This window comes from Natrix helvetica (genome assembly GCF_964273705.1).
Source record: "Natrix helvetica genome assembly, chromosome: 1".
Taxonomy (NCBI): domain Eukaryota; kingdom Metazoa; phylum Chordata; class Lepidosauria; order Squamata; family Natricidae; genus Natrix; species Natrix helvetica.
The window spans coordinates 356980196-357005291 of NC_138548.1; the positions used below are offsets into that span (position 1 = coordinate 356980196).

Here is a 25096-nt window from a genome sequence, read left to right on the forward strand (position 1 = left end):
TCCACAAAGTCCCACCGGCCTTTCCCTCCCCCACAAGGTCCCCACAGGCCTTCTCCTCCCTCACAGGCTCCCCAAAGGCTTTTTTCCCCTCCCGCTGCATCCCCGCAGACCTTAGGTATGACTTCCACCCCACCAGGCCTCACAGCCTCCTCTTCCATACCCTTCGCAGGTCTCAGAATCTCAAGTTGGTGAAGAAGGCCAGGATACGCATCCCAGGGCCACATCGCTCTGTCCTGGGAGCAGCCATTTTTTTCAGTGTGCCTGGGATCTAACCCTGGGCCATGTGATGGACTTGTTTAAGCAACAGCCATTTTGTCACACACACCTGTCACACTAAGGCAATATCGGTCGCTGTCAACTAACTCTTTGAGAAGCCTCTTCTTCTTAGCTGCAGAGAAGTTGCTGTTGATGGGACCTTTAGTTCGGCTGCCAAATGGAAACAGGGATATAATTTTTTTTTACCTCACTCTTTGTTTGAGGAAACTCCATGCCAATAGATGAAATGGCCACTATCAAAAATCTTACCTTATTAAATCTGCATTAAAATGGCAGTGCAGGATACCGCTCTACAAACCTTAACATGGTGTCCAATCAGCCTTGTGCTTTGGCTGAATATTCTATCTTTCCTTTTTTTTCTTTTACAAATATTTCTTTTAAAAAATATCTTCTGCCCTATACAGACAATCAAGCCCTCTTATTTAGACCCCATTTTCTAAGCCTTGCTGCATATTGTTCTCTCCCTGTGACCAGGATTCCATTCCCCACTATCCTTTCAGAGCTGAAGAGGCTTCTTGGAGGAGAAGGGAAACATCTTCAAAAGAAAACAAATAAAAAAGTCCACTTGCCTTCTGAAAAAGCACCTTTGTCACATCTAAGAACAGGACATAATAGGATTAACCCACCACCATTAGAATAGCAAAAGACACAAAGCTCTCACTACATTGCACAACCCCAGCAGCATCACAGAAACCTATAAAGATCCATCCTCCCATTCAACCAGTCGGTCAGCTGCCCTGGAACCACAGGCTGGTTCTGCTCATCAATAAATGGACCCCCCTTTCTTAAGCAGCCTCCATTTCATTCCCAGCTTGGAAATAGGCCTGGATTTTCCTTCTAACAGGATGTGGAGCAGGGTTTTTAAAAAAATCTCCACAGAGATTCACGCTAAAAAAGATCAGGAATCTCTAGATCAGTTTTTTACAAAGTAGCTCCCTCCAAGGGTTTTGCTCAAGGTGTCTGCCTCGGAATAATCAAGGGGAAAATCTACCTCCTCTGGAAATTGGGAAGGTTGCTCAGAGCAATTATTTGGGCTCTGCAAGAATGAAGATAAAAAGATACTACAGGTAATCCTTGACATGTAACCATAATTGATCTGGGCTGACACAGAAAAGAAAGGGGGGCAGCCTATTCTTCAAAGCACCCGAGAGCAGGACAAGAAGGAAGAGAGGGAGACACATCAGAAAGGGATCCAACCTGGAATTAAGGAGAAATTTCCTGTCAATGAGAACAATTGATCAGTGGAAATGCTTTGTCTCCAGAAGTTGCAGCTGCTCCATCGGAGGAGCTTTTTTAGAGGAGACTGCAGAGCCATTTGTGCGGAATAGCATTGGGGTCCCTGCTTGGAGAATTGGTCCCTTCCAACTCTTATGCTGTAAGAACTTCATGAACGTTTAGGGCTCAGCCTGTAGCTAATCTTCACAAGTGTCACCTTTCACTATTTCATTTGCATCGGTTGCAAAGGTCGGTTGGTAGGAGGGAAAATGACTTGATGGCATGTAATCAGTGCAAACCTCTTGCAAACGCCTGAATAGGCAGAGACGGGACGAGCCTGTTTTACCCCCTCCGGTCAGATGGACAACATTGGCGCCTAGAAAGCCGTGGAGGCATCTGGGGTTGAGCTTTAAGGAGTTAAAACCATCAAGTGCTGCATTGCTAGAAAGGAGGGGAGAGAAGTGCAGGATCTACTGGATCGCTGACGGGAGGAAGAGAAGCCGAGTAGCTTCTGGGCTCCTGCAAGTGTCGAAGCAGCAGCAGCTGGTGGGTGAGTTGAGGACAGGTTGGAGGAGAGGCTGGGGGCAAGAAAGGCTGCTTGACTTCCTCCGCAGCGTAGAAGCAGAGAAACAATTGGAAGAAAGACAAAGGGAGTTGGATGTGACCTTGGCGATCATGCAGTCCAACCTCCTGCTCAAGCATGAAAACTTAGACCAAATTGCTCTCCAGTATCTCCTTCCAAGCCTTCAGGGAGGAGCACCCACAACTTGGGAAGGGAAGCCGTTCCACTGGTCGCTGTCTGATTTCTTCTTCTTTCTAGGATGCTTCTTCCTTCATTGGTTACCTTTAAGAAGAAACTGGACTGGTATGGGCTCTCCTGAGTGAGCAGGAAATTGGTCTGGATCTAGAAAATCTCCAAGTTCCCTTCCAACTCTGTCATTCTATTATGGACCTGCTGTTTTTTTGGCAATAATATCGGAAATCCCTAGAAATCTTTCTAGGATTTTTGCTTTTTTGTTTCTATGTCTAGCCAACAAACATGGTATTTCCTATTGGTGGCTCATCCATGTATTAATCAGGTTTAACTATGTTTAACCAGCACTTTTTAAAAAATGTATTTGAGAACCTTTGGGATGTTCAACTGTATATGTAGTCCTCACTTACCATTTGTTCCCTCAGCCTTCAAAATTACAATGGCATTGTAAAGGTATACATACATCTGGTCCACAAATTAATGGTCATTGTAGCACTTGTTCAGTGACCTCAACAAGTTAGCAATTTCTGTGGTTATGAAGGGGCAAAAAAAGGAGTTGCAATAATTTGGGTTCTGCCAACCGGTGCACATTTATGATGGTTTCAGCATCCCACACTCGGGATCCCCATTTGTGACCTTCCCAGCTAGGTTCTTGTCAAGAAAAATCAGTGGGGATGCCAGCAGGAAATTGCAAGCCACAGTCAGGTGAAATTGTCTTTAACAACCCACAGTGATTCGCTTAACAACTGCAGAGGAACAGATGTAAGTTGGCACTGTCCTGTGATATCATGCTTCCTATCAGGCTCCTTAGTGACACAGGTGCCAGCCCCAAATGCAGTCAGTAAGTGAGGACTGCTTCAATAGTAATGTCACCAGTGTGGTTGTGGACAGTGTTTTCTGCCCTTACTTGGAACTGAGGACTTCCATGACAAAACTGGTGCTTCAAATCTTGCAGAGTCTTTAGGCATCATTTTATCAATTAAAGCCCCCACATGACTAAAATTAGCACAGAAGGTTTGACTGTAACCATTTTGGGTTTGGGGACAGCTTTCTGGCTGAGAACACATGGATTGTCCACATATATACCTATTTGTAGGTGTGTGTATTTGTACTTCTCTCTGTATGCATCTATCTGCAATTCTATAATCTATCCCCAACACTTCTATATATATTTCATAATAAACCTTTAAAGTGCCAAGAATTTGTTTTTTACACAAATATTAATTCATCAAAACATAAGATATAGAAGTGCAAAGAAGAAATAAAAATAATGGGAAGAAGAGAGGAATGTATAGTGGAAAGGGAAAGGGAAAAAGAAAAGCATTGTCTTCTGGTTCTTTTGATGCAATAGAATAATAATATAAAACCTCAACTATTCACATTTATATGATAATATAAACTAGCCCCTTCTATAACTTACCTAATCAACAAAACCCAGAATCAAACTTTCATTTTTTTTTCTATCTCATGAACAAAGTCCAAAAGAACAGGATTAATTTTCAAATCAAACCTGTTCATTTCTTTATTCAAAGCAGTCAATTTAGCCATCTCTGCTAACTCCATCAGGTTTGCAGCCATTCATCCATTGTGGGAATGAAAATATTCTTCCATTTTTCTGCATATAGCTTTCTTGATGCCATCAACACATTTAACATCAAAGTTTCATTTTCTTTCAAGTTCTTTATCCACTAAAAGAAAACTTTCTGCTTTTATCTTTATATTCTCCTTAAGAATCTTCTGTATTAAGATTCTACTCCAATATTTCAATTAAAGAAGACAACTACACAAAGCTAACAAATCAAATTAAATCAGACATGGAGATATGGAAGAATCTGCAACTTTTCTTAATGGGCAGAATAGCTGCAATAAAAATGAGCATTCTGCCGAAGATACTCCTTTTATTTCAAAACATACCCATAAAATCAGAGAAAAAGTATTTTGAAGACCTGAACAAAACAATGTAGAAGTTTATATGGCAAGGAAAGAAACAGAGAATTAAATCGGAATTATTGCAAGAATCAAAAGAGAAAGGAGGGTTTGGTCTGCCTGTCTGGGAATTATACCATCAAGCTGCTGTATTTACATGGGTAAGAAAGTACATAGCTCTAAGGAATAGGAGATTATTACTACTGGAGGGTCATGATATTCAAATAGGGTGACATACATTTCTTTGGTATGGGAGAAGCACATCACATCAATACTTTCAAAGGCATTGCATAACAAATGCATTATTACTAGTGTGGAATAAAATGAAACAACAAAATTATGTGAAAATACTGGTCTGGCTCTCCACTTTAGAAGCACTAATACACCCAAACCTTATAAATATGGAAAAATTGTTATATATAAGGATATATTAAATAAGGAGGCGAATTGAAAACCAGATTAGAATTAAAAGGACAAGGGGTGGAATTGGAGTGGTGGCCATACCTGCCCTGCAAATAAAATCATTTTATGTGAAGGATGTGAAAGTATGGAGTATCTATAGAGAAATAATGATATTAGATAAATTATTAGTGAGGACTGATGATAAATTGTTATGGGTAATATATAAATACTTACTAGACTACAAAATGGAGGAAGAATGAGTTAAGAACACAATGGTCATATTGTAAAAATTAGGATACAACATTGATTTGGACAATTGGCAAAAACTCTGGGAAAGAAATTGGAAATTGACATTAGCCACATCATACAAAGAGATACTTTATAAAATGTCCTACAGGTGGGATGTCTCCCACAGCAAGATTGGCTAAAATGTTTAGTAACCACATTCCCAAAATGTTGGAAATGTAAACAATCATCAGGCACATACTACCACATACAATAATACAATAGCAGAGTTGGAAGGGACCTTGGAGGTCTTCTAGTCCAATCCCCTGCCTAGGCAGGAAACCCTATACCGTTTCTATCCAACATCTTAAAGACTTCCAGTGTTTGGGCATTCACAACTTCTAGAGGCAAGCAATTCCACTGATTAATTGTTCTGTCAGGAAATTTCTCCTCAGTTCTAAGTTACTTCTCTCCTTGATTAGTTTCCATCCATTGCTTCTTGTTCTACCCTCAGGTGCCTTGGAAAATAGTTTGACTCCCTCTTCTTTGTGGCAACCCCTGAGATATTGGAACACTGCTATCATGTCTCCCCTAGTCCTTCTTTCTATTAAACTAGAAATACCCACTTCCTGCAACCGTTCTTCATATGTTTTAGCCTCCAGTCCCCTAATCATCTTTGTTGCTCTTCTCTGCACTTTTTCTAGAGTCTCTACATCTTTTCTACATTGTGGCGACCAAAACTGAATGCAGTATTCCAAGTGTGGCCTTACCAAGGCATTATAAAGTGGTATTAACACTTCACGTGATCTTGATTCCATCCCTTTGTTTATGCAGCCTAGAACTATGTTGGCTTTTGTGGTGGACATGCGGTGGACCTGTAAAAAAGCAAGGAGATTTGGGTTACAAATTCAGATGTGGCTAGAAAAAATGATTGGACAACGTATAAAATTCAAGCCAGAATTATTTCTATTAAGTATTATAACAGAAGGCTATAGCAAAGGGTCAATATACTTAATATTTCACATCCTAACAGCAGCAAGAATGGTCTATGTACAGCATTGGGAAAGTGAAAATACCCCTTCAGAAAAGGAGATAATAAGGAAGATATTAACATACACAGAAATGGATAGACTAACGTTAGAATTAAAAAACAGAATATTACGACACATAGAATAGATTTTATCAGCAGCTGGAAACACGAGGTGGGAGCTGGAACACGAAAAAAAATAGGCTAAGTAGAACTGAACTGAAATATGCATGTATTAGAATGAATATCTTGGTCAAAAATAATTGTATAAGACTAGCACTGTGTAAGTAGTATATATGTTCTTTTTTATTTTTTATTTTTTTTAAAACAAAGTTTTATTGGTTTTTTTATATTTTACAAAGGGGAAAGGTAAGGGAAAAGTTACAAATTTTGGCAGCTGCAAAATACGGTAGATGCACCCCCCCCTCCAAACTCATAGTATACATTTGCATAAAATTCAATATTAAGTAATAACATGTAGTCAGTGTGGTAAATTCAATTGGTAATTTCGATCAGTTTATATCAGATGACTTTTCTTACTCATTTGTGTGATCTGAGCTTTCTTGTTGTCGCCCCATCTTCCCCCGCTGGCAGAGCTCCGGCCCCTCCCGTGTCTTGTATGTCTGTTGAAGAGTCATCTGGTTTTTCTAGGAGCAGTTTATTTTTCTCCATAAAGGCCTGCGCCTCTATGGGTGTGTTAATCCTAACTCTTGTCTCCTCCCAGAATATTAACATACCTTCAGGCATCAACCATCTAAACCACACCCCCTTCTGGGATAATTTATTCGCCAATTGCAAATAGTGTTTTCTTTTTTCCCTCACTTTCTTGGGGATCTGTTTCAGGATGGTTATCTCCTTATCTTTATATGTCAAGGCTTGCCCCCTTTGTGCATTCAGGATTTCATCTCTTGTACTTTTCCTAAGAAATTTAATGTGTACCTCCCTGGGAACATTGTGTGTTCTAGCATAAGCTGAGTTTACTCTATAAGCCAGGTCTATTTCCCACCCCATCTGTTGTTTCTCCTTCTGAATATACTCAGCCAAAATGTTTGTCATGATGTCCCTTATGTTTTCATCATCTGTCTCCATCACATTTTGAAATCTAAGATAAAAGGACATTCTCTCAAACTCTATTTTAGTATATATGTTATTTGTCTTTCCCTTTGGTTTCTATGGTGGATGAAAAGCCATTACGGTGTTCAATATACTTATATGTAAATCATAAAAAGATATATATTTTTAAAAAGCATATTTACTTTTTACTTGTAATGTATACTTTTTTCACATGTTCTGCAACCATTTTATAAAGAAACAATTTTAAACTTACACTTTTATTTTAATCTTACAGATGAAGAGGATACCAACAAGAGTACTCCGGACAACTGAGAATAACCAGCACCTTGAAAATGAAAGCAAATTGAGCCTTCAGGAAAGCACACAATTCCTCTCTTTCCCCAGCTGGTGAGAGACAAAGGGGAGAAAATCCCCTTTGAAATCTCTTCTCAAACTGGAAAATGTAGATTATGCAGAACTCTACAACAGATTACATGAAAAGGTCAAAAGAGATTAATTTTTCCATTCAGAAAAAGAGGGAAATCTCTAAATGTGAGTGAGGAGGAAAAAAACAATTGGATAACCACAAAAGATAGACAGTAATGCAGGTTTTTAGACAGTAATGGAGGCCTTGCCCAGTGAGAAAGAAAACAGTAGCTTGAATCAAAGCTCCATGTAACAAAAGATCACATGTATTTTTTATCTCGTCAAGAACATCAGTGGTGGAAAAGCTCCATAGATGTCCCTGTTGTGGGCAAAGCACACAGAGCAAAGTACAGATAATGCATAAGAGGATCCACTTGGGGGGAAAGCCATTCAAATTATCCGAATGTGGGTAAAGATTTATTTAGATCAGCTCCCTTGTGGTTCATCGAAGGACCCACACAGGAGAGAAGCTCTATAACTACTCGCAATGCAGTAAACACTTTTGCAAACATGGCAACTTGATGATACATCAGAGGACTCACACGAGGGGAAAACCCTTTGAATGTGCTGATTGTTGGAAAACTTTCAGTCAGAATTCCAACCTGATGGTATATTACAGGATGCACACAGGAAAGAAATCATATAACTGTCCTGATTGTGGGAAAAGTTTCATTGCAAATTCCCACCTGGTGATACACCAGAGGACTCACACAGGAGAAAAACCCTTTGAATGTCCTGATTGTGGGAAAGGTTTCAGTCAGAACTCAAGCCTTGTAATACACCAAAGGACTCACACAGGAGAAAAACCCTTTGAATGTTCTGATTGTGGGAAACGTTTCAGTTGGAATTCCAATTTGGTTAAACACCAGAGGACTCACACAGGAGAGAGACCCTTTGAATGTCCTGACTGTGGGAAAAGTTTCAGTCAGAATTCTGACCTGGTAAACCATCAGAGGACTCACACAGGAGAGAAACCCTTTGAATGTCTTGATTGTGGCAGAAGTTTCAGTCAGAATTCCAACCTGGCGACACACCAGAGGACTCACACAGGAGAGAAACCCTTTGAATGTCCTGATTGTGGCAAACGTTTCAGTCAGAATTCCAACCTGGCGACACACCAGAGGACTCACACAGGAGAAAAACCTTTCGAATGTCCTGATTGTGGGAAACATTTCAGTCAGAATTCCAGCCTGGTGATACACCAAAGGACTCACACAGGAGAGAAACCATACGAATGTCCGGATTGTGGGAAAGATTTCAGTAGTAGGTCTAGTCTTATCAGTCATGTAGTTTTACACACAGGGGAAAAACCTTTCAGATGTCCAATCTGTGGCCGGTACTTCAGACGAAAATCATCTTTTATTGCACACAAGGTAATCCATATGAGGCAAACACTGCCAGGTTTAGAGAAGGCTTGAATTTCATTTGATTCCCCATTGGAAGTGTAAGTGAAAAATTGACAATTTGAATTGTGGCTTGATTCGTTTTAGTCGGCATCTCTCAGGATTATAATTTTAGGTGGGGAGAAAAAAATGGAAAAAATTAGTTTGATAAAGGCTAACTAACTTTTTGTGTTTGTCAACAGAGGTTACTGGATATTTGCTTTTACAGAATTTGTGGAATTTGTCAAAACGGCCTTTGGGTGATATTTTTTGTATGTGGATTATTGAAATCCTACATTTGACGTTTCCTTCTGTCTTAGTGTCCACCAGATTTTGATCCTCACAATTCACCAGCCAGCATACAAGCAATCCTCGAGACCTAACTGTAATGAGGCCTACCTCTTATGGATGCATTTAGCAATGGTGACCGTTCTTTGATTAACTAACCCCACCCCTTGCTCTCTCTTATGCAGCCGTTAAGTGAATGTGTAAGTTGCTAAATAGGACACTGGCTACCTCAGTGGTGGGGGAAACTCTTGGAGGCTTAGCCCAGGCCCAGGCTGGTCCCCTCCCCTACAGGCATCCCTAGGCCTCCTCCACCCCTAAGACACCTATTGCTCTGGTTCCCAACTCTTGGTTCCCCCCAGGCCTTTTCCTCCCTTACAGGATCCCACCAGGCTTTTCCTCCCGCCTCCCCCAGGCCTTTTCCACAGAATACCCTTGGGCTTTTTCCACTCCCACTGGCTCCCTGTGGACCTTAGGCCATTCCAAACAAATGGAGCACCCACAACCTCTGGATTTCTCTTTAATATTAGATTAGACTCCTTTTTGATAAGTCTGTTACTTCTTGTCCTGCTTTGGACAATAGGTCGACCCCCTCTTTTCTGTATTGGCCCCTCAAATATTGAAAGACTGCTATTTTGTCACCGCTGTTTTTTTCTTTCTATTAAGACTAGACCCGTGATGGTGAACCTATGGCACGCGTGCCACAGGTGGCATGCGGAGCCATTTGTTAGGGCATGCAAGACCCTGTCAGCTCCAGCATGCATGCGCGCACTGGCCAGCTGACTTCTGCCTTCTTTTGAAGCCATTTTTTGCCATTCAAGGAAGCCTCTGGAACATGAAAAACTGGCCCTACAGACAAACCGGAAGTTCAGGAACGGACTTCCGGATTGCTCGTAGGGCCGTTTTTCAGCTTCCCTGAAGGCTCCAGAGGGTGAAAAACAGCTCTAGGGACAAACTGGAAATCACCATTCCCGAACCTCCGGTTTGGCCGTAGGGCCAGTTTTCGCCCTCTGGAGGCCTCAGGGAAGCACCTGAAGCCTCCGGGGGGGGAGGGTGATTTCGTCCTCTCCAGACTCCTAGAAAGCCTATGGAGCCTGGGGAGGGTGAAAAAACCACGCCAAAAGCAGGGGGGGGGCACTGGTCACACATGCATGCATGCTGGGTTGTGCACATAGCATTTTGGGTGTGGCACGCCCACGCACGACCCCCTCTGTGCCCCCCCCCCCCCGCTTTTGGCATGGGAGCCGAAAAAGGTTAGCCATCACTGGACTAGACATACCCAGTTCCTGCAAATGTTCATCTTATGTTTTACCCTCCAATCCCCTCCTCATTTTTGTTGCTCTTCTCTGCACTCTTTATAGAATCTCAAAATCTTTTCTGCATCAAAGAAAAGACCAAAACTGGATGCAATATTCAGTGCAGTCTTACCAGCGGAGTATAATGCAGTACTAACACTTCATGTGACCTTGATACTATCAGTGGATTCAGACTAGGACTGCATTGGCTTTTTCTGTAGCTGCAGCACACTGCTAGCTTCTCCTTATGTGGTTAACCATCCACTAGGAGCCCTGGATCTCTCTCACAATTACTGTTGTTGAGCCAGGTCAAAGTGAAGGTCCTTTTTAAAACTGGAGCCCTATGGGGGCAAAATGTTGATCTGAATGTTCATACTTTCTTTTCCCTATATCCTATGACAAGGAACTTTTAATATGTGGGAGAATACAAGGAATGCCCTTGACAGTAAACTTACTTTGCATTAAAAATGGTGGATCCAGTCGCTTGGCCTCCTTGGTTGGTGTTTCTGCGAATGGCTCTCCAATCCCCTTAAAATCCTTCCTCCAATCCCCTCTCCTTCCTCTCAGCGCAACATCTTGGTGCAGGCCGGCTCCCGGGGTGAGGCCGCCTGGTGTTTTCCGGAAGGTTGAGCACCAATATGGCTGCTGGGGAGAATCAGCCTCCCAGTGTGTGGAGGGGAGGAAGAGATGACTCAGGGAGATCTGAATTTAGAGGGATCATGCATGGAGGGGCTCCCTCTAAGGGCTTGAACAGTGTTTGAATGGTGTCCAGGTGGGCTTGGCCAATGGGCAGCCCTGCCCAGGTGGGCTTGCTTTGAGATGCAGCACCTGAATCTGCCTCTCTTACCTGCCTAGATTCCCTTTCTGATAACTGCTGTATCCCTGTTTCTCTCTGCCCATTTAAGGGATCAGCCCTGTTTGTGGACGTTTTCAATTTCAGTTTTAGTTCTTTTACGGGTTGTATAATCTACACTGAAAAATAAACTTTCCACTGTGCTTACAAACATCATTACAAAAAGATCAAGAGAGTTCTGTGATATATATTGAAAGATAAAAGATTCTCCGGTCAAGGGACAGGCCTGGGAGCTCCAATAACTGCCTACAAGAGCATTTTGGGGAAGAGAGAGTGGTGTGCATAAGAGGCAGTTTGTTTGAGCTCCAAAAAGACTTGAGTTGTTGGAATAAAATGCCGCCGTTTACATTCTATTGAGCCAGTCCTGCTTCCTCTAGTTATTCCATTATATTCTCCCCTTTCCAATTTTCACTACACTGTTGATGTTACCTAGTTTGGGTAATTAAACATCTGCAGGAAAACCAGCAAGTTCCGTGAGCACCAAAGACCCCTCATTTCAAACCTGAGCTACAAATATTCTCCTTTATTGGTAATTTTCTGTTTTTCTCCAAATTACCAGGTTATATAAGGCAAGCAGTTTCCACAGAGCAGAAAACCTTACAAGTAAAGGACTCAGAAGGAGAGGAGGGCAGCTGGGGAAAAGCCGTATCTTTCCTTACCCCAAGGAGTGATCCCTTCCTGCATCTGCGCCCCGAGTCCCTTTGCGGAGAGGAGCGACTGATAAGTCGAATAAAATTAAATAAATAAATAAATCTGGGGATTCTCCCCATTTAGCCTGATCCTCCCTCCTGCTCCTGATCCTTTTCTTGCAGTGTCCTTGCCCACCTAGCGCTGCTCCCTCCGCAACCGTGGCTAACAGAAGTGGCTGGAGACTAGGAAGGGGAGTGGAAGAGCACGGAATCTGGGCTCCCAGCCCCCCTTTTCCCCTTTCTGCCTCCTCCTCTAGGCACAAAGGAAAAGCTCTCTTCGTTTAACCCCTTCACTGAAGCCGCTGTGGTGAGGGGGCACCGGGGGCACCGGCAAGCAATGCAAAATGCTCCAGCTGGGACCCCTCAAAAGACCATCACCCCTCTAGGAAGAAGGCTTTCACTCTCAGTTTTGTGCTGTTGGAAGAAATGTCCTTCTGGGTTCAGTTCCATGTGGGGAAAAAGATACTGGAAACATGGCGGCTGCTTGGAAAGATAGCTTAATGGTGGACAGGACCACATGGTTTGAGGTCCTGAACAGAAAAGGGGGATCACACGCTTCCAGATGTTGAGTGAAGAAGAAAAGAGAGAGAAAAGAAGGGGCTTGTTGGGTTTTTTATACTGTTTGGCCCCACCTCTCTGTTTCCTGTTCCTGTGTAAGAAATGTATTCTGATTGGGACCATGCAGGGGCAACTCTCTAGGTTGTGCTTTGAGTCCACGTTTGGTTGAGTTCCCAGATGCCAAGAGGTGAGTTGGGTAAAGGGCTAATACTATCAAGCCTTAATCTCATCACCCTGGAGCTGAAGGGGGAACTCTTTGTTACGTAGAATAGACTGGCCCAGGCTTTTTAAATGGCCCATTAACAAAGGTGGGGGGTTATTGAGTCTGTTTCCTGCCCAAAAACATGTTTCCCCATTTCTTATCCAGGGAAATATAATATTCTGCCTTTTTAATATTTCCTAAAATATTTCGTTCTTCTAGGAGAGAAGTGAGTGTTAATTTCCTAAAATACATTTCTGGAGAGATGTAGTGATCTCTTACAAATAGTGTGACTCTTTTGTTAGGGCCTTTTCTTTTGAAGTTTGTATCTTTCCATCAGTACATTCGAGTCCTGAGTTTCACCCTACCAAGCTTCGGAAATTGCAACTATATCATACTTGCCCTTATGTATTAGCTCTTCCAAATTCACCCCATTTGTCCCACAAACTTTGAGCCTTTGTGTATAGGCATTTGGGTCCTGTATGGCTAACCATTCCTGTATCTCCTACTTTATATCTGTTTTTCTTCCTTCCTATCACTCTCACCCCACCCCCCCCTCATTTTAGAACAGGAGAAGAAAGGCAGGAAATGGATCATCTACTCCAAACGAGCAGATTTTCCATATTTTTTGGGGGAAAGAGAGCAATGCGAGTCCATGGGAGCCAACAATTGGAGGGCATTGAATAGCCCTTTTGCAGCGTAAGGGTGAATTATGCATTTTAATGCAATTTGTTAATCAGAAGTGATGCCACCAGACTCCTCTTGACATACTGTATAATATGAGATGTTGTATTTGTATTTAGCAAATTGCAACATCTAATGCCAGGGTGAAGGATGGTGAGTGTCGTAGTCGAAAGACATCTACAGGACTTCCTCACCCATCTTCAATAGCGATGAGTTCCTAATTTACATTTAGAGGTGAAGATTAGCACACGGAACTATTTTTTTTTCAATCTCGGTCCTTGGATTTGGCCATTTGGCCCTCCAGTAGAGGGGGACGGTCTTTGGCAGTCCCTGGTTGGAATGGTCTCCAGTTGCCCCAGTTGCTCAAGATCATGTGAAGTGTTAATACCACTTTATAATGCCTTGGAAAGGCCACACTTGGAATACTGCATCCAGTTTTGGGCGCCACGATGTAGAAAAGATGTGGAGACTCTAGAAAGAGTGCAGAGAAGAGCAACAAAGATGATTAGGGGACTGGAGACTAAAACATATGAAGAACGGTTGCAGGAACTGGGTATGTCTAGTTTAATAGAAAGAAGGACTAGGGGAGACATGATAGCAGTCAGGGATTGCCACAAAGAAGAGGGAGTCAAACTATTCTCCAAAGCACCTGAGGGTAGAACAAGAAGCAATGGGTGGAAACTAATCAAGGAGAGAAGCAACTTAGAACTGAGGAGAAATTTCCTGACAGTTAGAACAATTAATCAGTGGAACAGAAATTGCCTCCAGAAGTTGTGAATGCCCCAACGCTGGAGGTCTATAAGAAGATGTTGGATAGCCGTTTGTCTGAAACGGTATAGCGTTTCCTGCTTAGGCAGGGGGTTGGACTAGAAGACCTCCAAGGTCCCCTCCAACTCTGCTATTGTATTGTATTGTACTGCCCCCTCCCCTTGGCGGCTTTAGCAAAGGGATTAAGCGCAGAGAGCTTTTCTTTTGCGCCTAGAGAGGAGGCAGGAAAGGGGGCTGAGAATCCAGCTTCCCTGCCGCTCCTCTTCCAGGTCTCCCGTCGTCTCTTAAGCCAGGCCTGCGGGGATACCCTCCCGGGGAGGGGTGCCAGGTGGGCAAGGAGGCTGCGAAGGGGGTGGGCAGGAGGGGGGAATCCCCAGGTGCGGGAAGGGGAGGAGGGATTCCTTAGGGGAGGGAAGATTCCGCTCGCACAGAGAGGGCCTCCTCCAGGTGCCGTCCACCAGACAGTGTCGAGGGGCGGCGCCTAGGAGTAGAGCCTTCTCTGTGGCGGGCCCAGCCCTGTGGAATGACCTCCCCCCGGATATTAGGAATACCTCTGACCTCCGCTCCTTCCGTATTAAGCTTAAGACCCACCTATTCCAAGCAGCTGGCCTGGCTCAACTTTGATTTAACCATATCGCTCCTGACGGGTTTTTAACTGGGTATTTTAATTACATTTAATTTCTAGGGGTTTTAAATACAGTATTTTAATTGTTTTTATCAATCGATCTCCTCCTTATGTATGTATGTATGTTTTAGTGTACCTTTGTTATATGTTTGTTTTGTTTACATATTTATTTCGAATGTTTCGTTGTACGCCGCCCCGAGTCCTTCGGGAGAGGGTGCGGCTAAGAAATAAATATATTATTATTATTATTATTATTATTATTTCCCCCGTTGCGCCCCTTCCGAGCCTCCGCCTTTCTTTGCAAGGTTTTCTGCTCCGTGGGAACCGCTGCGCCGCCGCTTCTCCTCCTCCGTTGCTGCTTCTGCGAATGGCTCTCCGGTCCCCTTAAAATCCTCCCTCCGAGCCCCGCTCCTTCCCCCGCAGCCCCACATTTGGTGCAGCCCGGCTCCCGGGGTGAAACTGCATGCTGCTTTCCGGCACCGCTGTTCCCCGTTCCCCTGTAGCTGCTGGGGAAGATCAGCCTCCCAGGGTCTGGAGGGGCGGCAGAAGATCTGGGCTCAGAGGGATAGTGGCTGGCGGGCTCCCTCCCGGGGCCTGAACCCTGGCATCTGAGAGGCATCCAGGTGTGTTTGGCCAATGGGCAGCCCTGCCCAGGTGGGCCTGCTTGGAGATGCAGCACCTGAATCTGCCTCTCTTACCTGCCCAGATTCCCTTTCTGGTGACTTCTGCATCCCTGTTTATCTCTACCCCACTAATTGATCATCTGTCACCCATCAAACTATTCAATTTTAGTTTTAGCTCTTTTATGGGCTGTACAATCTACCCTGAAAAAGAAGCTTTCCGCTGTGTTTACAGACAGATTTCCAAAGAGAGGAAGGGGTTTCTGTGATATACAGGTAATCCTCAACTTACAACGGTTCATTTAGTGACACTTCTCAAATTACATTGGCGTTGAAAAAAAGTAACTTTTGGCCATGTTTTACACTCATGACCATTGCAATATCCCCATGGTCATGTGATTTACATTGGCAGCTGGTTCATATTTAAGGCACTTGCAGTGCCCTGGAGTCATGTGATTCCTTTTTGCAACCTTCTGCCAAGTAAAGTCAGTGGGGAAGCTCAAATTCACTTAACAACCGTGTTACTAATTTAACAATGGCAATGATTCACTTAACAAAGGTGGCAAGAAAAGGATTACTTGTATGCTGGCAGAGCACTTTGGGGAACAGAGACTGGTGTGAAGAAGAGCCAGGTTGGTTGAGCTCCAGAGAAGCTTCAAATTGTTGGAATAAAATGCCACATGGTGAGTTTCTGTTCATATCCTATCCAGCTTCCTCCAGTTCAGGGTTGTCAAACTCTGTTTCATTGAGGGCCGCATCAGCGTTGTGTTTGACCTCGGGAGGTGGGGTGAGGTTGGCCAGCTATATGTCACTCGTGTCAGGGGTGTCTGTGGTGGCCTGAGATCACTGCCAGCAAAAATGGGCTGTTTCCAGGATGGCCCTACGGGTCAGATCTTTTCTTAAAAATAGTTTTTATTAAACATCTTGACGTTTTAAAAACCGCAACAACAAATATAGAAAAAACAAAACAGAACATAACAATATATATAGTTTTACAACCTTCAGTAGCAGCATACATGTTTAGCTTTTGTAGTTCTCTATTCTACATTGCCTTCCTATCAGTTTTAACATCTGTAATAGTGTAATAACACTTGTACTAACAATTGTAATAATAATTGTTCATATCTCCATTATATTTACATTATGGTCAATACTTTAAGTTTGATAATAATTCTATTTCCTGTTTTGGCTTCTATTCCATATTTTATAATAATCTGGTTCTTCTCTTTCTTTTAACTCCATGGTCATTTTGTCCATCTCTGCACATTCGAGTAGTTTGGGTTTTTTTCAAGGGGAGGGCAAGGTCCATTTTCCCGAGGCGCTTCAAAAGGATAAATCAGTGCTTGGACCAATCATTTTTAATGCTCAATACGTTTAATGCCAAGGGCATTCCCCACAAATGTTCCCACGTATTGAAGTACTGTTAAAAATAATTTTTAAAAGCTTCCTTGGTGTAGGATACAGGGAAAAGAAAATATGAACATTCAGATTAACATTTTAAAAAGGATCTTGATGTTGACTCTGGCTCAACAGCAGTAACTGTGCGAGGGATATAGGAATTTTAGTGGACAACCTCTGTAAGTTTCTGCTACCAGTGTGCTGCAGCTGCAGAAAAAGCCAACGCAGTCCTAGTCTACATCAGCAGAGAGATAGTATCAAGATTCCAAGAAGTATTAGTGCTGTGTACATTATACTGTGCTGGTAAAGACTACATCAGTTTAGGCATCCAGTTTTCATCACCATGAGAAAAACCAGATGTTGAAACTCTAGAAAGAGAGCAGAGAAGAGCAACAACGATGTTAAGGGAAACATACAATGAATGATTGCATGATATGTCCAATCTAACACAGAGAAGGACCAAGGATGACCTGACAGCTTCCATGGCTTCCCTCCAGAAGTTGTGGGTGGTCCATCTGGAGCTTTTTTAAGAGGAGATTCAACAGCCATTTGTCTGGAATGGAGAGTTGGTCTCTCCCATTTCTTTTTATGTGATTCTGTAAGACCTTCATAAACATTTAGGACTCAGCATACAGCTAATCTTCACAAGCTAAGTATTAGCATCACATTCCACTATTTCACCTGCATCAGTTTCAAAGGTAGGTTTCTACAAGTCGAAAACAACTTGATAGCATTTAACCAATGAAAACGTCTTGAAAAAGCCTTAGGTAAGGATGAGACTTGGAATAACTTTGTCACTTTGAATGTTCACTGATCAGCATACATTAAAATGAAATTTCATTGCATACAGCTCTCAAAGGGTCACCACCTCCAATATACGCTACATAAACATGACAAAATAAATAAACACAAAATTATGCATGTACCGACATATAAAAGTGTTATTTTGCCTCTTATGGGGAGTTGGAGGTCAGAGAGGCAGCATCAGTATCTAGAACCCTCAGTACAGTAGAGGCGTATGTGGTTGAGCTTTAAGGGGTTAAAACCACCAAGTACTAAATTGCTAGAAAGGACCGGAGAGAAAGAGAAGCCCAGCAACTTCCTCTTCCGGATCACTCAATGGGCGGAAGTGGTACGCAGAGTGGATCCTGTGCTCTTCCCAGGATCGAAGCAGCAGCTGGGAGGCGAGTTGAGAGCAGGTCAGAGGAGAGTCCGGGAACAAGTAAGGCTGCTTGATTTCCTCCATAATGTGGATGCAGAGAAACAACCAGGCTGAAGGATATCAGCTGCTGCAGGTTCCTTCCCTCCCCAAATTTAAGCGCACTAATGCTGCATGCTGTTAAAGTGGTCGCTGCAATTTTCCTTCTGGTGGGAAGATTTAAAAAGTCTCTTTGAAGTTTAAGGTTGATTCTTTGGGAATGGCTTCCCTCCAGAAATTATGGGTGCTCCATCACTGGGGTTTTTTAAGAAGAGATTGCACATTTATTTCTCCGGAGTGCTATCAGATCTCCTACCTGAGCAGAGGATTGGACTAGAAGACCACCAAGGTCCCTTTTCATTTTCTTATTCTCTGTGTACCTGCTGGATTTGTTTTTTTACTTCCATGTCCAGCCAACAAGCACATTATTTCCTATTGGTGCCCCATTCCATGAATTAACCAGGTTAAACTGAAAAAGAAATAGCAATTGGCAATTGGGATATCAATTCTGGGATATTCAGTTGTATGCCTACTTCTTGCTTGCCATTTGTTTAATGAGATTTCAAAGTTGCACTGTCAAAGCAGTTGTACACCTGGTCCACAAATCTGTGGTTAATTTGTGTTATTGGTCCTATAGTTAGGAAGGGGCAGGAAAAGGGAGTTGCACCAATTCAGATGTTGCCAACCACTGCACTTTTAGGATTGTTGCATCCCACACTCATGATCCCTCTTTGTGATCTTCCCAGCTAGCTTCTGAAAAGCAGAACCAGTGGGGATACCAGCAGGAATTGGCAAGTGCAGTCATGTGAAATTCCCTTTAACAACCCAAAGGGATTTGCTTAAGAACCGAAGAGGAACATATGTAAGTTGGTAGATCATGGTTCATGATCAGGCTGCTTAGTGACACAGATGCCAGTCCCAAATGCAGTCACTTAACTGAGGACTACTTGAATTGGGACATCACCAGAGTGGTTGTGGAAAATATAATCTGCCCTTATTTGGAACTGATGGGCAAAACTGGTGTTTCGAATCTTGCAGAACCTTAGGCTTCATTTCATCAAATGAAAATAATGGCAACCTAAGGGAGGGAAAGGGGACAAGAGAAAAGTGTAGGGTTAAGGGGGGGGGGAAGAAAAGCATTGACATCTGACTCCTTTTGTTGCAGTAGAATAAGGTACTTGCATAAAACCTCAACTTTTTTACCTTTATATGATAATATAAACTATCCATTTCTATAACAACAGACTTAGCTAATCAAACAACACCGCAGATCAAAGTCTCACTTTTTCCACCTCAAGCATAAAGTCTAGTAGCAGTTTCCATATAAAAACAAAATTAATAGTGTTCTTTTCTTTAATCAAGGCAGTCAATTTAGCCAACTCTGCTAATTCCAGGTTTTGCAGCCATTCATCCATTGTGGGAATGCAAATATTCTTTATTTCTTTTTCCCTAAATATTCTTGATGCCATCAACATATAAAACATGAATGTTGCATTTTTCTCAAGTTAGAATAGAATAGAATAACAATACAATACAATACAATACAATAGCAGGGTTGGAAGGGACCATGGAGGTCTTCTAGTCCAACCCCCTGCTTAGGCAGAAAACCCTATACCACTTTAGACAAATTCCACAATTCTACAATTCCACTCCTTACTATTCCCTCTCCCAATTACTACACTAATGAAACAGCATAGTAAAATAATAGAGAGTGTGGCGGGCCAAAGATCCTAAAAGGAATATAACTGCAGGCCTGAGAGTTCATCTATTACCTTTGTTTGGTTGGGGGGGGGGCTGTTCTGGCCCAGCAGGAGCCGTTGGAGCTGCCACCAGACTCCGACAGCGTGGGTCCCTATGAGTCGGCTGTGGAGGACCCTGGACAGGGTTCTGACTCCGAGCAGGGATCAAAGAGGCTAGTTGGCCACCAAGAGGCGCCTGAGGCATGGAGCAGTGGTGAAAGCCAAAGGGAGTGTGCTCCTGATGTCATGCCTTGGAGCAGTGGGGAGGAGACAAGGGAGTGGTTTCTGGATGCCAGGCAACGGAGAGTTGATAGACGGAGAGAACAGCTACGCATTTACAAGAGATGATTGGATTCAGGTGATCATAATCAGGCTCCTCTCAAGGCTATTTAAGGAGGGACTTTCTGACAGTTGTTTTGCAGGAATCAACTGATCATTAGAGTTGGAGATGCTCTCAAATCTGTGTCGTACCTCGGCAAGTTGGATTGCTGCCAAGGTGGTATCTGGAAATCCTCCGGCGCCTGGGGAGGGTGAAAAACAGCCCAACGGCCCAACCAGAAGTTCGGGAATGAACTTCTGGTTCGCCTATTGGGCCTGTTTTTCGCCCTCCCCAGACTCCGGAGCATTTCCTGAAGCCTAGGGAGGGTGAAAATGCCCCCCCCCTGCCCTTCGGATAGCTGAAAATCAGTCAGCTGGCACACGCATGCGCACCAGAACTGAGGACTGCTGGGCCAGCAAATATGGCTCCATAGTTTCGCCATCACCTATGGCAATGTCATTCCCCCCCCCCTATAATATTGACCCAAATTCATTCAAGATAATTTTAAGTTTCCGTTATGGCAACAATATCATATCTGTCCTCATTTATTTGAATTTCTAATTCACCCTCTGTATTCCTCATACTCTGTCATTGGAATATTAATTACAGAGATTCTACCCAATAATTGCCATACTAAGAATTGGTGATTGATTCAAGTCAAAAAGAGAATTTCATGATTGAATGGCTACGTGAACTTTGTAATCTTCAGTGTGTCAAATGAATCATAACTAATATAAGAGGCTATTCTGGCATTGTGTCATGTTTGCTTTTTACCTGTAATGTAAACTTTTTTTTCCTTTTCTGACATCATACTGCAACCATTCATAAATAATTAAAGTTACACTTTTACTTGAATCTTACAGGCAAAGAGGATGCCGATAAGAGCAGTCTGGAAAACTGAGAGTAACAAGCAACTTTGAAAAGGAAAACAAATCAAGCCAGAAATCAAAATGTTTTCCATTTCCTACAGAAACCACACAATTCTTCTGCTTCCCTAGTAGGTGAGAGACAAAGAAGAGAAAATTAGGGAGAGATTTTGAGCAGGAAAATGTGGAGTGTGTGGAACTCAGATGCATTTCATGAAAAGCCAAGGGAGGTTATTTTTCCATTCTGAAAAAGAGGGCAATGTCTGGATGTCAGTAGGGAGGAAAAGGTCAATTGAACAACCACATAGGGCAGATAGTGAAGCAGACATCACTCTGTGAGGAAGGGAACAGTAGCTGCAATCAAAGCACAACTAAACAAGGTATCACACATGGTGGAAAAGCTCCACCGATATGAATATTGTGGGGAAAAATACAGACTCCAAATCATGGCTGATTTATGCAGAAAATGATTCACATTGCAGAATACAAACACTGTGAATGTAGCAAAAGCTTTCATCAAAACAGCTCCCTTGTGCCTGATGGAAGGACTCATACAGGAATGGAGCTTTAGCATGCACGTCAATTTTGTGAAACGCCAGAGGATATATTGGGCAGAAATCAAATAAGTGTCTAAATTGTGGGGAAAGTTTCAGTCAGAATTCCCACCTGGTGGACCACCAGAGGACTCACACAGTAAAGAAATTAGATTGTGACAAAAGCCTCCTTAGAAAATTTCACCTCACAAGACACCAAATCCTCTTAATGTCCCGATTGTGGGAAATGTTTCAGTCGAAATTATGACCTGGTGATGTACCTAAAGATGCACACAGGAGAGAAACTGCATGAGTGCCCAGATTGTGGGAAAAGTTTCATTCAAAAATCCCATCTAGTGAATCACCAAAGGATTCACACAGGGGAGAAACCTTACGAGTGTCCAGATTGTGGTAAATGTTTCAGACAAAAATCCCATCTAGGGAATCATCTGAGGACCCACACAGGAGAGAAATTATTTGAATGTTCTGATTGTGGGAAACGTTTCAGTCACAGTTCCAGCCTGGTCATTCACCAGAGGTCTCACACAGGAGAACAACCTTTTGAATGTCCTATTTGTGGGAAAAGTTTCAGTCGGTATGGCAGCCTGGTGAACCACCAGAGGACTCACACAGGAGAGAAACCATTTGAATGTCCTGATTGTGGGAAAGGCTTCAGTCACAATTCCAGCCTTGGGAAACACCAAAGGACTCACAAAGGAGAGAAACTGTATCAGTGTCCTGATTGTGGGAAAAGTTTCAGTCACAATTCCAGCCTGGTGATACATCAGAGGAATCACAAAGAAGACAAGCCCTTTGGATGTCCTGATTGTGGGAAAAGTTTCAGTCACAATTCCAGCCTGGTGAAACACCAAAGGATTCACACAGGTGAGAAATCCTTTGAATGTGCTGATTGTGGGAAATGTTTTAGTCTCAATTCCAACCTAGTGATACACCAGAGGACTCACACAGAAGAGAAACCCTTTGAGTGTCCTGATTGTGCGAAAAGTTTCAGTCAGAATTCCTACTTGGTGAAACACCAGAGAACTCATACAGGAGAAAAACCTTTTCAATGTGGTGATTGTGGGAAATATTTCAGTCTCAATTCTAGCCTGGTAACACACCAGAGGACTCACACAGGAGAAAAACCTTTTGAATGTCCTATTTGTGGGAAAAGTTTCAGTCAGTACTGCAGCCTGCTGATACACCAGAGGACTCACACAGGAGAAAAACCCTTTGAATGTCTTGTTTGTGGGAAACACTTTAGTCAGAATTCCAACCTGGTGAAACACCAGAGGACTCACACAGGACAGAAACCCTTTAAATGTCCTGATTGTGGGAAATGTTTCAGTCAGAATTCTGATCTGGTGAAACACCAGAGGACTCACTCAGGAGAGAAACCATTTGAATGTCCTGTTTGTGGGAAAGGTTTTAGTCAGAATTCCAACCTGGTGATACACCAGAGGACTCACACAGGAGACAAACCCTTTGAATGTCCTGATTGTGGGAAAAGTTTCATTAAAAATGTCCACCTCGCGAGACACCAGATGACTCACACAGGAGAGAAACTTTTCAAATGTCCTCTCTGTGACCAATGCTTCAGGCATAAATCATCCCTTATTGCCCACAAGGAAATCCACTTGAGTCAAATTTGATGAGTTTAGAGAAGGCTTGAATTTCATTTCTGAACTCTCATTAGCAACGTAGGGCAGGAATGTACTATTTAAATTCTTGCCTGATGCTTTTTAGTCAAATATATCTCAGCATTAGACTTGTAGGTAAATAGAAAAATATGTTAGTTCAATAAAGTCTAAGTACCTGTTTCTGTTTATCAGCAGAAATTTCTGGATATTTTCTGTGCAGAAGTTGTGGAATTCCTCAAAATGGTTTTTTGGGTAATGCTTTTTGTAAATTGATCACGGAATTCTAACATATGGAGTTCCATCTTCTACTTTGGTGTCCTTCGGATTTTGAGCCCCATAATACCCCAGCCACTCTAGAAGTTGTGCTCAAGATACAAGTGTAATGTGCCACAGTGGTGCAGTGGTTAGATTGCAGTACTGCAAACTACTTTTGCTGACTGAACTGGGACAAACTATTCCGTTTTGCTGAGTTAACTTTTTGTAAACCGTGTTACAAAATTGTGGGTGGCTGCCTCCCACAGAACTCCAAAAGGACAGGCCAAGTATCCCTGTGGAGCATGATAATTTGACAAGTACCACTTGTAACAGTATTGTGCTGCAGCTGCCAAAAAAAGCCAATGGACTCCTAGGCAGCATCAACAGAAATAGTATCAATACAACAAGAAATGATACAATCACTTTACACTGCTGCTGTACAATGCAACCAACCCCATGATGTTATGATTCTATGAATTTAGAGGCAGTTTAGAAAATACCGTTTTTTTCAGAGTATAAGATGCACTCCCCCCCCCCTAAAAGAGGGGGAAAATTTGGGTGTGTCTTATACACCAAATGTAGCCCCACCCACCCCCACCAGAGGCCAAAAATGAGAGGCATGGAGGCAGTGATGGTCTGTGGCAATCCCTGCAGTCTGAAACAGCTGATTGGGGGTATTCGGGCAGTCCCATCCACCCGCCAATCAGCAGTGCTGGATCAAGCTGCAATAAGTGCTAAAGCTGACCTAGCTGGTCAAAGTTTGCAGCAGCAATCACATTCAGAAAGCACACACAAGTAACTGATTCAGCAGGATTCAAAATAATAATATACAATACAATACCAAAAGCAAGTTTCCAAGGTAGCAGTAAATACAAGCAAAAACAAGCAGTTTCACTTTCAGTTCTCAGCTAAGCCAGGCAAATACTGTTTCAGAGTCCAAATAGCAGTCATTGGCTGACCTTGTTACCATGTGTTCCAAGTCATGAACTCTCACACACTGACTGAAGCTAGCCAGCTGAATACCATGGATGCTGATAGACAGAAGCAGAATTTTATTTCTTCTCATTTTCCTCCCCAAAAACTAAGGTATGTCTTATATTCTTGTTGAAAGAAATGTCTTTCTGGGTTCGGCTCCAAGTGGGGAAAAAGACACTGGAGACATGGAGGCTGCTTGGAAAGATGGTTTTAATGGTGGACAGGACCACATGGCTTGAGTCCTGAACAGAAAAGGTGATCACGTGCTTCAATATTGGTGGAGAAGAAGAGAAGGAAGGACTGAGATGCTGAAAGACCCTGGTTTTATGCCCTCTCTGGCCTTTGATCTTGAGCTTGTCTTCTGATTGGTTGTCGGGTTCCCATGGGGCCGTGCAGGGGCAACTCTCTAGGCTGCGTTTTGAATCCAGGTTTGGTTGAGTTCTCAGATGCCATGTGGCGAGTTGGGTAAAGGGCCAATGTTAAGTAATTAAGCTCCCCGTTAGAAGAGTGAGTATGCAGAGAAGCGTAATGAGAGTGATATGGAATAACACGCACAAACCAGCATACAGAGACACTGAATAGTATAAAAATATAGTAGTTTACTATGTAGAAATATAGAAGTATTCAGAGTCCGGTTAACAATCCAAGTCATACACAGTTCAGTAATTCAGTTATCAATATTCTCAGTTTAACACACAAAACAGCTAAACAGTAGCAAGACTCAGTAACTCACGATCAGTATCAAATCAGTGTCTAACAAACAGAGAGAGAACTAATAGCCATTCTGGCTCCCTCTTATAGCTGCTTGAGGTAACAAACCAATTACACCTCTTAAGCATTTAAAGCAACAGTAAAATAATCATATCTTATATACATTGCCAAGACAAGCCTAGGGTTACATCCCTAACAGC

At 42.7% G+C, this 25096-nt stretch overlaps 1 protein-coding gene and 1 long non-coding RNA gene across 7 annotated transcripts in view; one reads left to right on the forward strand and one right to left on the reverse strand.

Annotated features, from left to right (window-relative positions):
• LOC309384277 (uncharacterized protein) overlaps nucleotides 1–23166 on the forward strand; it is a 32233-nt gene extending 9067 nt beyond the window's left edge. Inside the window, exons 1-4 of one of the 6 annotated variants that reach the window (XM_081937583.1) lie at nucleotides 1937–2041; nucleotides 7174–8677; nucleotides 18605–18720; nucleotides 20780–23166. In XM_081937583.1, coding sequence (XP_081793709.1) covers nucleotides 21591–22967 — 1377 coding nt within the window. In that variant the 5' untranslated portion in view covers nucleotides 1937–2041; nucleotides 7174–8677; nucleotides 18605–18720; nucleotides 20780–21590 and the 3' untranslated portion in view covers nucleotides 22968–23166. Of the gene's footprint in view, nucleotides 1–1936; nucleotides 2042–7173; nucleotides 8678–17789; nucleotides 17883–18604; nucleotides 18721–20779 lie in introns of those variants that run through there. The other 5 variants (XM_081937584.1, XM_081937585.1, XM_081937582.1 and 2 more) reach the window with 5 other exon arrangements.
• On the reverse strand, nucleotides 4204–11892 carry LOC309384301. The gene is made up of 3 exons (XR_014174033.1): nucleotides 11779–11892; nucleotides 7153–7224; nucleotides 4204–5673 (listed from the first exon to the last, which is right to left on the reverse strand). It is a non-coding gene; the product is annotated as an uncharacterized lncRNA (long non-coding RNA).
• Nucleotides 23167–25096: the final 1930 nt, after the last annotated feature.